Source organism: Lactuca virosa, chromosome 1 (assembly GCF_052849685.1).
Source record: "Lactuca virosa cultivar CGN04683 chromosome 1, Lactuca_virosa_CGN04683_v6, whole genome shotgun sequence".
Lineage (NCBI taxonomy): Eukaryota > Viridiplantae > Streptophyta > Magnoliopsida > Asterales > Asteraceae > Lactuca > Lactuca virosa.
Window position 1 is genome coordinate 324,050,983 of NC_136426.1, and position 13,937 is coordinate 324,064,919.

The following is a 13,937-nucleotide window of genomic DNA, read 5'->3' on the forward strand; positions in this document are numbered from 1 at the left end:
AAACAGCTGGCAAGGGAATTCTAGGACCAGGGCCAGAGTAATGAGACTTTGGAGGAGATCACTGCTAAGTTCCGGTAGAGAGCCTTGTTAGTTTGACAGTATGCTACGGATGAGGGGATGAAGAAGACGCGGTACCACGACATGCTGAGAGCGGATATTAGGGAGTTTGTTAGCTTTTTAGCTTGTCAAATATTGAAGAATATGATAGCCAGATCCCGGGAATTGGATATCAATTTGGAGCACATTAGAAATAGGAGGGCATAATAGGTGCATACAACCGGCGGTTCGAAGAAGAAGACCAATACTCTTGATTGCAGATTGAGGGGCCACCAGGGCCGAAGCCGTTGTGGAAAATGCGGCAAGGCACACAATGAGATATGTAGGGCGTGTGGTTCGGGTTGCTATAAGTGCGACAAGACTGGTCATTTCAGTATAGATTGTACTTCCAACACCCAGGTATCGAGTCTGATTTGATTTCATTGCAATCAGAGGGTCCACAAGAAGTCTAATTGCCCGAGTTTAGTAATAGGAGCGGTTGCAACACCCACTCCAGCTATATTGATGAATACTGACGGTCGCCAGGGCAAGGCGGTGACACCAGTTGTGAGGATTCGAGCTTTCCATCTGACAGCCGAGGAGGCTCATGCATCGCCAGATGTGGTTACTGGTATGTATCTTCTCTCTATCCCATTTTACTTCTTATTTGTTTTTCTTAATATGTTTGTGGTTGTATAGGGATATTCTTAGTGAACGGTGTTTTGACATTGGTTCTTTTTTATTCGGACGCCACTCGATCGTTCGTATCTCTTGCTCTCAGCAAGAGATTTGGTGATCCTCCTGGGGAGCTTGATTATCCGTTGGAGGTGCAGATCGTTGACGATCATCCAATGAGAGCATCAATGGTTTATCGGGTTTGTATTCTAGTGTTATTTCGAAATACTTATCCGATCGACCTGGTTCCTATTCCTTTGCATGAGAGAAAGGTTATCGCGGGGATGGATTGGTTGAGCCTTAATGGGGCGATGATAGTGTTGGATTAATGTCTAAGTCCATAACTATAATTGGTAAGACTTGACCCGACCCAGCATGGTCCATTTGGGTTGCATGGCATCATGCATTTGGATATACTATAATGAGAGAAATAACACTTAAGGTTGGTTAATATATTATAAGTTCTAATATATTAATAAGGTTATTTAATTAGTATTGATCAAGAATTAATTTGGAATTAATTAAGTGATCAAAAGGAGACTAATTAAATATATGGGTTGATTGTGTAAATCATTCATTCTTATATATGTGGGCTTGTGATCCAAGATTCCTTATGTTGGACTAAGTCCATGGGGTGACCCATGGATACTCCATGGAGGTTAAAATCCATGGAGCATAAGGAATGGGTAAAGTTATGAGTTACATGGTGTAACCCTAATAGCCACCATATAAAAGAATCCCATGGCTCAAGAAATCGTGCACTAATGTGTGAATATGAGGGCTAGATGATTTCGAGGAGTGTTCCATTTCTCTCAAGTCATTCCATGTGCATTTGGTGTTGTGTGAACCATTTGAGGTGTCACACTTGGGGCACTAGGCACTCAAGCTTCATGGAGACAAGCTACATCAAACAAAGGTATGTATTCTATCCATTTGATTACCCAAGTATCAAGTATTGTATACTAGATAGGGTAATACCTTGGAAAGTTCATAATTGCATGTATAATAGAGAAAACATAGATCCAAGGTATTTAGGGTTGCATGTACACTTAGGAGTGTTAGAATGCGCAAAACCCATCAGATAGATTGTGAGCACCAACTAGTTTGGCTTCGAACCCCAAATGGGGAGAGCTAGTTATTCATGGTGAATGTCAGGGCTAGGAGATATCTTCAACATGGTTGTTCTGGTTTTGTGGCTTACATGTTGGATACCCGAGACGAGGGAAAGAAGTCGGTTGATGATGTGCCGATTATTCGGGAGTATCCCGATGTATTTTATGAGGATTTACTTGGGCTGCCTCCAAAGAGGCAAGTAGAGTTTCATATTCATTTGCTACCGGGTGCGGCTCCGATAGCCAAAGCACCATATCAGTGAGCACCACATTAGATGCAAAAGTTGTTTATGCAACTGCATGAGCTGTTAGATAAAGGGTTTATCAAGCTGAGTAGTTCACCCTGGGAGCGCCGATATTGTTTGTGAAGAACAAGGATGGATCCCACAGGATGTGCATCGACTATCAGGAGTTGAACAAGTTAACGGTGAAGAACCGTTACCCACTCCCGAGGATCGATGATTTCTTCAATTAGTTTCCAAGTGCATCTTGGTTCTCCAAGATAGATCTATGGTCGTGATTGTTGGGTTATGAAGTGTTGCGTCATTGGGCCTTTCGTTTAGGTCTATTATGTTCTCGGTTATGGGCCTGTCCATCCGTTTACATTTATTGGGGTTTACTTTATATAGTGCATGCATGCGTCTTAGTATGTACATTTTTGATAGTTTACTTTTGATCGTATTGTAACGCTAGCACACCTCTATAGTAGCAATTCTTTATAGAGTTCTTCTGAGGTCGTGACCGATTAATCATTCGAGAAAAGCATTGATTCATATAGTGTTATTATTTTCATTGTGTTCTTGATTTGTTCGTTTAAGAATCTTATCGATCTAAACATTTTAATCTCATCAATTGGTATCAGACCAGGAGGCTGTGTAAATCATACACATCTCTTTTGTTTGAAGAATATTTTTAGGGTTTCTGCTTTTATTGAATCTGTTGATCTGTCATCTCTTCATTGATGTTGGTCATAGATCTCGATATTACCCTAATACCGCTTCACAAGTCCGATTCTTGACAGGTAAATAGATCAAGTCATTATGTCTCACGATGAATGTCAAACCAATCCCATTAACATCTCCAACAACATTGGATTGACTACAAGGATTCCAATCATGTATACTCAATAGTATGAAGTCTGGGCTCTTCACTTTGAAGATTATGTCATTGGTTCAGAGGAAAACTGATATTTAATCTGGGAAGCAATCACCGTGGGTCCTTTTTCTCATACTGGAACCAAAGAACCATCAAGACTCAAAAGGAGTCTAATCAGCTGATGATTGACGTGAAAGATGTTACTCAAGATGAGAAGGATAAGCTGATTAGCAACATCAAAGCAATGAGGATGATCAGATTCGCTTTACAATCTGACACCTTTCGCTTGGTGAGTGCTTGTACCACTGCAAAGTAGATTTGGGATCGGCTTAAGGAGTTGTATTCCACCGATGAAGATCTCAAACATTCTATTCAGACTCTTCTTCTTTCAGAGTTTGGTGACTTCAAGCAAAAGCAAGATGAAATTCTCATTCAAACATTCGATCGTTACAACCGTCTTCTCAGCTAGATGATCAAGCATGTAACACCCGATTCCTGGTACGTAGTTAATTCAAGCATTTCTTGTGTTTTTCTCTGGGACTCGACGAGTTGGAGGCCCAACTCGTCGAGTAGATTCGAGATCCGCGGACAATTTAAGTGACCTACTCGACGAGTCGGGATACTGACTCGGCGAGTAGGTGCTGGTTGAGTGAAACCCTAAATCTGAGGGTTTGTACCCTATTTAAACACCTTATCTTAGCCTCCATCGCCCTTATCACTCCCAGAAAGCTGTGTAAAGAAACCCTAGGCGTTTTTGTGTGTTCTAAGGCCATTTTAGTACATTTGGTGGTTTGTGTAGCTTGGAGAAGAAGAAAGAAGCTTGAGAGTTCGAGTTGGGGCATAGAGATTCAGGGATCTAGTTCCATTTTCAGCTCAATCAAGGTAAAATGCCCCTGTCTTGGTCTTCTATGTGTTTATTCATCTTTGGACTTGGGTTTTGGGCACATTTAGGGCTTTCCAAGCCATATTCGGATTTGTGGAGTGTTATATGAGGTCTTGACTTCAGATCTGAGTCATTGGAAGGGTCTCATGGAATAAAGGTGCAAACATTATGGCCATGAGAGCCTATGCACCTTTTATGGCCTTTAGAGCCAAATCCCCCATGCATGTGCTCCAAGTTTGGAGCTTTACGTATGAAATGGACATTAGGGGGCCAGATCTATGGTTTTGAGGTGTTAAGGCTCATCTAAATCGACTGTATAGTGTTGGTCAAGGATGGACTCGCCGAGTTGTTCTTGGGACTCGGCGAGTCTCGGTGTAATGACCACCAAATCTTTTTTGTAGATGGAACAGTTGTTAGGGAGGAAAGTCCCGTAGATGTTTAGACATAAAAAGGGACCTGGGAATCATGGGAGTCGACGAGTGTATGAACAGGCTAGGCGAGTCCAAGGCAATCTCCCAATCATTGAAGATGGACTCGACGAGTTGTTCTTAAAACTCGGCGAGTCGTAGACCGGATACATTCTTATGAGGGAGATGAGCTCGCCGAGTTCAAGCAAGAACTCGGCGAGTCGGATGAAGATGGTCCCGACAGTTTGGATAAAGGAGAACCCGTCGAGTTCTTGCTAGACTCGACGAGTGAAGTCGGAGTTGGATCGGGTTAGTGGGGCATGGACTCGACGAGTTCATATAACAACTCGGCGAGTCAGGTCAACTGGGTGTTGATTTTTACCAATGTTGACTTTGCCTGGTTTTGGTATTGACCCTGGTTAGGGTTGTATGTTCTGTTTGATGACTTAAGGGTTGTCGTGTAGGGATTGAGGAGTCGAGGAGAGTCGAACTTCACGCCGAGGACAGTTCAGACACTACGTGACATCGAGGTGAGTTACCTTCCAGCAGAAGTAGGTCTAAGGCACCAAGGCCGACCCACTAGTGATTGATAGTTGGGACGATTATCTCTGTGATAATTGTCTGGTCTGTTATTATTGGATATGTGAGTATGCTTGCTTGTTAGATATATGAGTATGTTACTTTTCTAGTTACTATGTTATGTGAGATAGTATCAGTAGAAGGGAACTAGTCCCCGATTCGGTCGCTAGGACCAATGGGTAGGTCGGACACCCCAGATATGTCTGACAGCATGATTATAATATGATATTATGTGTTAGTAGTAGGGGGAGAAATAGTCCCCGAGTTCGGTTGTGATAGAACGGAGGGTAGGTCAGCACCCCAGTATAGCTTGACATGGGTAGGTCAGCACCCCATAATGGCTTGACATGGGTAGGTCAGCACCCTAGAATGGCTTGACATGGGTAGGTCAGCACCCCATAATGGCTTGACTTGGGTAGGACGGGGGCCCCAGAATTTCCCGGTAGTATGTATGCTATGCGATTGTATGGTATGTGGTATGATGGGGGAACTCACTAAGCTTTGTGCTTACAGTTTTAGTTTTGGTTTCAGGTACCTCTTCGTCTAAGGGGAAAGAGTCGGCGGTATTGCAGCGCGTCACACACACACCTTTGATTTTCGCTTAGAGTTTTCTGGGGTTGTACTCTGATATTTTGCTCCTTCAGATGTTTTGGTTTTTGAGACTTGGTATTATGGTTTTATGTATTGACATGATTTTGGCAATGTTTTGATAAACTATTTTAAAAATCACTTAATTAAAAATTGAATTTTCGGCCTCGAATTTTGGGATGTTACAAGTTGGTATCAAAGCCCTGTTTGAGGGATTAGGACACACCCTCGGGAGTGTCTGGACTCAAACCGAGGGACTAAAAGATTTTTAGAAGGAAAATGGTTTTATAAAATTGAAGTTAAAGAGTTTCGAGAAAGAACAAGGTGTGTGATGCCTACGACCAGCCGAGCTCAAGTAAGTTTTCCCCAAGATACCCATACATGTTATGTTATATGATATATGATTCTGAGAACTGCATGTTAGATTAGGGCTAAGGATCTAGGAGGAAAGTACGGATAGATGTGGAAGGTAGTATGGGCCCGTACTACTAGAAGCAGAGCATCTGTACTCGAGTCAAGGATGGCCGAGATGGAACGAGGAAACTTGGAGAGTGTGTGAGACCTCTCGAGGGCATGTATGATCCTGACGTTTATGTGTTTATTTTTAGTATGGTGACCACAAGACATGGAGCGGGAGATTCAGGATCAGAATCAAGATCAGGCTCGGGTGCAGGATCCGAGCAGGTTGATGACGGGTTTCGCGAGTTTATCGCGTCCTAGATTACTAGAGGTATCCTTGAGTCGACCCCTATCATCTTCGGGTCGATCAGGGAAGGGATCATAGAGCTGATGGAGGATCGCCTCAGGGCGTTCAGGAGCAATATGGCACACAGCCAGTCAGGGTCACGCACACTGTACTTCAAGGACTTTAGGGGCAGTGGTACGTCAGATTTCCATGGGGCTAAGGACCCCATCGCAGCCAGGAGATGGATTGCAGACATTGAGTCTGTGCAGTTGACGAGCTTCTGCCTGGAAGGGTCGAAGGTACGCTTTGCTACGGGATGTTGACGGATAGATCTAGAGACTGGTGGGAGTCGGTTGGTGACTCGTTGGGAACCCCAGGCATCGAGGCTATAACTTGGTCAGATTTCGTGACCAGATTCAGGGCTGAGTTTGCGCCGTCTGTGGAGCTGCAACAGCTGGCCATGGAGTTTTTGGATATGAGGCAGACGTCTAAGACAGTGGCGGAGATCACCGCCAAGTTCAGGGAGAGGGCCTTGTTGGTACCCCAGTATGCGAGGGATAAGGAGATGTGGAAGACCCGCTACCATGATATGTTGAGGGATGATATTCGGGAGAATGTCAACTATTCAGCCTGCCCGACCCTGGAGTCCATGATTGCCAGGGCGCGGGAGAGGGAGCTCAATTTGGAGCACGTCAGGAAGAGGAAAGCAGAGTCTGAGCAGGTGACAGGGGTTTCGGGGAAGAAACCCAAGGTATCCGACGTTAGGTCGAAGGGCCAGCCGGGCCAGAGACGCTGCAGGAATTGCGGCAAGCCGCATGAGGGAGCTTGTAGAGCGGGATCGTCAGGCTGCTACAAGTTCGGCAAGACGGGGCACTTTGGCAAGGATTGTACTTCCCCCGCCCCCACAGTGCAGATGTCAGACCTGATTTGCTTCCATTGCAATCAGAGGGTCCATAAGAAGGCCAACTGCCCTAGCGACAGCGCGGGTTACAAATGGCCGGAAGACCAAGGCAGAGGCTCCGGTGGTGCGGAGCCGAGCATTTCAGTTGACAGCCGAGGAGGCACGCGCTGTACCCGATGTGGTGACGGGTACGATTTCTTTCTTATGCTTTTATGTCATAACGGTGTGATTTTGATATGCTATGTATGTGATTTGTTTAGGATCGTTCCATGTGAACAGTATCCCAGTTCATGTATTGTTTGATTCGGGTGGTACCCGATCGTTTGTCTCTCTTGCACTTAGCAAGAAGTTTCCTGAGTCTTCGGGCATGTTGGATTGCTCTCTAGAGGTCGAGATTGCGGATGACCGGTTAGTGCGAGCATGAGAGGTCTAACGAGATTGTGTTTTGCGGCTGTTTGAGGAGCGTTATATGGTAGATCTGGTTCCCATACCTTTGCGGGGGAACAAGATTATTATTGGTATGGATTGGCTAAGCCCCAATGGGGCAATGATGGACTGTGCGCAGAAGTTAGTGCGGATGAGGACCCCAATTGGGGGAGAGCTGGTGATTCAGGGCGAGAGGCCACAACGAGGACCAGCTTTATGTTCAGCAGCGAGAGCCAGGCGCTACCTTCAGCAGGGTTACGCAGGATTTGTCGCCTATGTTATGCATACCCAAGAGGCGGGTAAGGCGACGGTGGGCGATGTGTCCGTGGTACGAGAATTTGTGGATATATTCCCCGACGAGTTGCCTGGGATACCTCCGGAGAGGCAGGTCGAGTTCAGGATCGAACTAGTCCCTGGTGCGGCTCCTCCTGAGATGCAGGAGTTGTCTATACAGCTGCAGGAGCTGTTAGACAAGGGATTCATTAGACCGAGCAGTTCACCCTGGGGAGCCCCTATTCTGTTTGTTAAGAAGAAGGACGGGGCACATCGGATGTATATACATTATCGGGAGCTGAACAAGGTAACGGTGAAGAATCGTTTCCCACTTCCGAGGATTGATGACCTCTTTAACCAGCTACAGGGAGCATCTTGGTTCTCCAAGATTGATTTGAGTTCAGGGTATCATAAGACGAGGGTCAGAGAGGAGGATCTGCAGAAGACTACGTTTCGGACACGTTATGGCCACTATAAGTTCGTGGTGATGCCTTTCGGGCTTACTAATGCTCATGTCGCGTTCGTGGATCTCATGAACCGCATGTGCAGACCGATGTTGGATCGGTCTGTGATAGTTTTCATCGATGACATCTTGGTTTATTCCAAGACGCGAGAGCAGCATGAGGAGCACTTGCGAGAGGTTTTTGATACTTTGAGGAGGGAGAGCTTGTATGCTAAGTTCTCGAAGTGTGAGTTCTAGTTGCGCTAGGTGCAGTTTCTTGGGCACGTTGTCAACCAGGACGAGATTTCGGTTGATCCGGCCAAGGTGGAGGCCGTGATGAGATGGGAGGTTCCGAGGTCTCCATCTGAGATTCGGAGCTTTCTGGGACTGGGAGGCTACTATCGGAGATTCATCCAGGACTTCTCCAAGATGGTCGTGCCCCTGACCCGGTTGACGAGGAAAGTCGTGGTCTTTCGCTGGGGGCATGAGCAGCAGGCCACATTTGAGACGTTAAGACAGAGATTGTACGAGGCGCCAATATTAGGCCTGCCAGAGGGAATGTAGGACTTTGTAGTATATTGTGATGCATCCATCTCCGGCTTGGGCGTGGTATTGATTCAGAGGGGGCATGTTATTGCTTACACTTCGAGGCAACTGAAGCCCCACGAGGCGAATTACCTGACGCATGATTTGGAGCTGGGGGCTGTTGTTTTCACCCTCAATATTTGGTGCCATTACCTCTATGGGGTCCGTTGTACCATTTACACAGACCACAAGAGCCTGAGGTATCACATGGACCAGCCAAATCTGAATATGAGGCAGCGTCGGTGGCTTGATGTGGTGAAGGATTATGATTGCGAGATCCTCTACCATCCGGGGAAGGCCAATGCCGTGGCCGATGCGCTTAGCCGCAAGGTAGCACCGATCAGGGACATCTGTCTGAGGATGACAGTTGTGACTTCGCTGTTAGATCAGATTCAAGAGGCCCAGCAGGAGGCCATGAAGGAGGAACATCGGAAGAGTGAGCGAATTATGGGTCACGTTTCATCGTAGGGTGTGGGTCCCTTATCATGGGGGTGCGTAGCAGGTATTGATGCCAGAGGCGCACAAATCCAGGTTCTCTATCCATCCCGGGGCGACGAAGATGTACAAGGATCTTCGTCTCGATTATTGGTGGCCCTGCATGAAGAGGGACATATCTTGGTTTGTGGAGAGGTGCCTGACCTGCAGGAAGGTCAAGGCTGAGCACCAGAAACCTCATGGAAAGGTCCAGGCATTGGATATCCCGTTGTGGAAGTGGGATGATATTACGATGGACTTCATTACGAAGCTTCCCAGGACCGCGCGTGGAGTGGATTCGATTTGGGTCATCATTGATCGGTTGACCAAGAGCGCCTATTTTATTCCGATTCAGGAGAGTATTTCGGCCGAAAAGTTGGCCGAAATCCATATTAGGGAGGTGGTGGCGCGACACGGGGTGCCAGTTTTAGTGATTTCAGACAGGGATGTGCGGTTCACTTCCAGGTTTTGGAAGAATTTTCATGACGAGCTGGGTACTCGTCTGCATTTTAGCACCGCTTTCCACCCGCAGACGGATGGTCAGAGCGAGCGGACCATCCAGGCACTAGAGGATATACTACGGGCGTGCATCTTAGACATCGGAGGTAGTTGGGATACTTACCTTCCGTTGGCTGAGTTCTCCTATAACAATAGCTATCATGCGACTATCGACCGTCCTACTTTTGAGATGTTGTATCGGAGGAAGTGCAGGACCCCGATATGCTGGGCAGAGGTCAGACAAAGAGTCATGGGGAGTACCGAAGTGGTACTCCAGACTACGGAGAGGATCCAGCAGGTTCGGAGCATACTTCAGACTGCTCAGAGTCGGCAGAAAAGTTATGCCGACAAGCGTCGATCGAATCTGTAGTTCCAGGTCAGGGATAGGGTGCTCCTGAAGGTGTCGCCTTGGAAGGGCGTCATTCATTTCAGGAAGCGGGGCAAGCTAGGCCCGAGGTATATTGGATCCTTCAGGGTTACGCCCCGGGTGGGCAAGGTGGCATATAGGCTGGATCTGTCAGCCGAACTCAGTCAGATTCATAGCACATTTCATGTCTCCCAGTTGCGGAAATTCCTGGTAGACAATTTCGGAGGTGGTACCTCTAGAGGATATTCAGGTTGATGACAGCCTGAACTACATCGAGTGGCCAGTGGCAATCCTTGATAGGAAGTCAAGGGATCTGAGGAACAAGAGGGTGGAGCTTGTAAAGGTGCGGTGGCAGCACCGCAAGGGCTCGGAATGGACTTGGGAGTCGGAGGACGAGATGAGGGAACATTACCCCGAGCATTTTCTGGATTCAGCAGCAGACTTCGAGGATGAAGTCTAAGATAAGTGGGGGAGATTTGTAACACACAATTCCTGGTACGCAGTTAATTCAAGTATTTCTTGTGTTTTTCTCTGGCACTCGACGAGTTGGAGGCCCAACTCGTTGAGTAGAGTCGAGATCCGCGGATAGTTTAAGTGACCTACTCGACGAGTCGGGATATTGACTCGGCGAGTAGGTGTTGGTTGAGTGAAACCCTAAATCTGAGGGTTTGCACCTTATTTAAACACCTTATCTCAGCCTCCATCGCCCTTATCACTCCCAGAAAACTATGTAACGAAACCCTAGCCATTTTTGTGTGTTCTAAGGCCATTTTGGTACATTTGGTGGTTTGTGTAGCTTGGAGAAGAAGAAAGAAGCTTGAGAGTTCGAGTTGGGGTTTAGAGATTTAGGGATTTGGTTCCATTTTCAGCTCAATCAAGGTAAAATGCCCCTGTCTTGGTCTTCTATGTGTTTATTCATCTTTGGACTTGGGTTTTGGGCACATTTAGGGCTTTCCAAGCCATATTCGGATTTGTGGAGTGTTATATGAGGTCTTAACTTCAGACCTGATTCATTGGAAGGGTCTCACGACATAAAGGTGCCAACTTTATGGCCATGAGAGCCGCATGCACCTTGTAGAGCACCTTTTATGGATTTTAGAGCCAAAGCCCCCATGCATGTGCTCCAATTTTGGAGCTTTACGTATGAAATGGAGATTAGGGGGCAAGATCTATGGTTTTGAGGTGTTAAGGATAATCTAAATCAACTGCATAGTGTTGGTCAAGGATGGACTCGCCGAGTTGTTCTTTGGACTCGGCGAGTCTCGGTGTAATGCCACCAAATCCTTTCTGTGGATGGAACAGTTGTTAGGGAGGAAAGTCCCATAGATGTTTAGACATAAAAAGGGACCTGGGAATCCTGGGACTCGACGAGTGTATGAACATGCTCGGCAAGTCCAAGGCAATCTCCCAATCTTTGAAGATGGACTCGACGAGTTGTTCATAAGACTCGGCGAGTCGTAGACCGGACACATTCTTATGAGGGAAATGAGCTCGCCGAGTTCAAGGAAGAACTCGGTGAGTCGGATGAAGATGGTCCTGATGGTTTGGATGAAGGAGAACCCGCCGAGTTCTTGCTAGACTCGACGAGTGAAGTCGGGGTTGGATCGGGTTAGTGGGGCATGGACTCGACGAGTTGGTAGAAAAACTCGGCGAGTCAGGTCAACTGGGTGTTGACTTTGACCAATGTTGACTTTCCCTGGTTTTGGTATTGACCCTGGTTAGGGTTGTATGTTCTGTTTGATAATGTTGACTTTCCCTGATTGAGGAGTCGAGGAGAGCCGACCTTCACGTCGAGGACAGTTCAAACACTACGTGACATCGATGTGAGTTACCTTCCAGCAGAAGTGGGTCTAAGGCACCAAGGCCAACCCACTAGTGATTGATAGTTGGGACGATTATCTCTGTGAAATTTGTCTAGTCTGTTATTGTTGGTTATGTGAGTATGCTAGCTTGTTAGATATATGAGTATGTTAGTTTGCTAGTTACTATGTTATGTGAGATAGTATCAGTAGAAGGGGACTAGTCCCCGATTCGGTCGCTAGGACCAATGGGTAGGTCGGACACCCCAGATATGTCTGACAACATGATCATGATATGATATTATTTGTTAGTAGTAGGGGTGAAATAGTCCCCGAGTTTGGTTGTGATAGAACGGAGGGTAGGTCAGCACCCCAGAATAGCTTGACATGGGTAGGTCAGCACCCCAGAATGGCTTGACATTGGTAGGTCAGCAACCCAGAATGGCTTGACATGGGTAGGTCAGCACCCCAGAATGGCTTGACTTGGGTAGGACGGGCGCCCCAGAATCGCCCGGTAGTATGTATGTTATGCGATTGTATGGTATGCGGTATGATGGGGGAACTCACTAACCTTTGTGCTTACAGTTTTAGTTTTGGTTTCAGGTACCTCTTCGTCTAAGGGGAAAGAGTCGGCGGTGTAGCAGCGCGTCACACACACACCTTTGATTTCCGCTTAGAGCTTTCTGGGGTTGTACTCTGATATTTGTTGGATTAATGTCTAAGTCCATAACTATATTTGGTATGTACTTGACCCGACCCGGCATGGTCCATTTGGGTTGCACTTCACCGGCACAATTTATATGGATAGTCTTTTGAGAATAGTATATTTATGATTTATATTAATATATTATAAGTTCTAATATATTAATATGGAATCATATTATTTAATTAGTATTGATCAAGAATTAATTTAAAATTAATTAAGTGATCAAAAAGAACTAATTAAATATGGACTCTTATATATATGGAATGGCCCAAGTTCATTTAGGTTGGGCTAAGCTTTCATGGATGGTCCATGGAGCTTTTAACCCATGGATCCTATGTAAATGAAAGGTCATGGGTATTAGGGTTTACATGGATGTAACCCTAATCCTCCATAATATATAAAGGGGTCCTTGGATCACAAAATTGGCACAAGTGTGTGAAAATAAGAGTGGACCGATTTTAGTGTGCATACATATTCTCTCAAGTTCTTCCAAGGTGTTTTGGTGATTTGTGATTCCATTTGAGGCTTCCACACTATTGGGGCTAAGCTCTTAAAGCTTGAAGACATCAAGCTACATCAAAAGGTATGTCATCTAACTAGAACTTTGTATTATACGTGCTTCATAATATGCTAGTTAGGATGAAACATTGGAATAGTTAATATTTGCATGTATAATAGAGAAAACATAGATCCAAGGTTTATAGGGTTGCATGTACACCATAGGAGTGTTAGAATGCTCAAAACCCAACAATATTTTGGTACTTCATATGTTTTGGTTTTTGAGACTTGATATTATGTTTTTATGTATTGACATGATTTTGGCAATGTTTTGATAAACTATTTTATAAATCATTTAATTAAAAATAAAATTTTTGGCCTTGAATTTTGTGATGTTACAAAGCATGGAATTGGCAGAGAGGTGATCAAGCAAAAACTTACCTTTATGAATGGTCTAAGGCCAGTATGGATGGCTGTGGTTTCAACTGTTAAAGCTCATGAACAGTTTATATCCTATTCGTTGGCGAAGCTCGTGGGAATACTCAAGTCTCATGAAAATGTTGTGACCAAGGAAACAAAAGTAGTTTCCTGAATGGGATCATTGGCTCTTATCTCAAAGGGTAAGAATTTGTTTGAAAAAGAAACTGAGTCTAACCTTTCTGAATGTGATCTGACAGATGAAGAATATGCACTGATGGTATCCAATCCCAAGCGATTTGCAAGAAAGAAGTACCCAGCCAAGAACCGAAAGAAGAGGAAAAGAAAGAGAGCAAACTTGTGGGTGACTCGGGCTATGACTGCAATTATTGTCATGGCAAAAACCATCTAGCGAAGGAATGCATGCTGACAAGGATGAATGAGAAGAAAGAGAGTGAAGACGATGAAGCTTACCACACTCGCAAGCTTGA

General features: G+C 45.5%; 1 protein-coding gene across 1 annotated transcript; it reads left to right on the plus strand.

Annotated features, from left to right (window-relative positions):
• The first annotated feature begins 561 nt into the window (after window positions 1-561).
• On the plus strand, window positions 562-1,040 carry LOC145131294 (uncharacterized). The gene is made up of 2 exons (XM_079066008.1): window positions 562-667; window positions 736-1,040. The coding sequence occupies exons 1-2, from the start codon at window positions 562-564 to the stop codon at window positions 1,038-1,040; spliced, it is 411 nt and encodes a 136-aa protein (XP_078922134.1).
• Window positions 1,041-13,937: the final 12,897 nt, after the last annotated feature.

Excerpts from the sequence above, each read along its gene's own strand:
- LOC145131294 (XM_079066008.1), top strand. The coding sequence starts at position 562 with ATGAATACTGACGGTCGCCAGGGCAAGGCGGTGACACCAGTTGTGAGG. Across the intron at positions 668-735 it reads ATCGCCAGATGTGGTTACTG|GGATATTCTTAGTGAACGGT; the intron begins GTATGTATCTTC and ends GTGGTTGTATAG.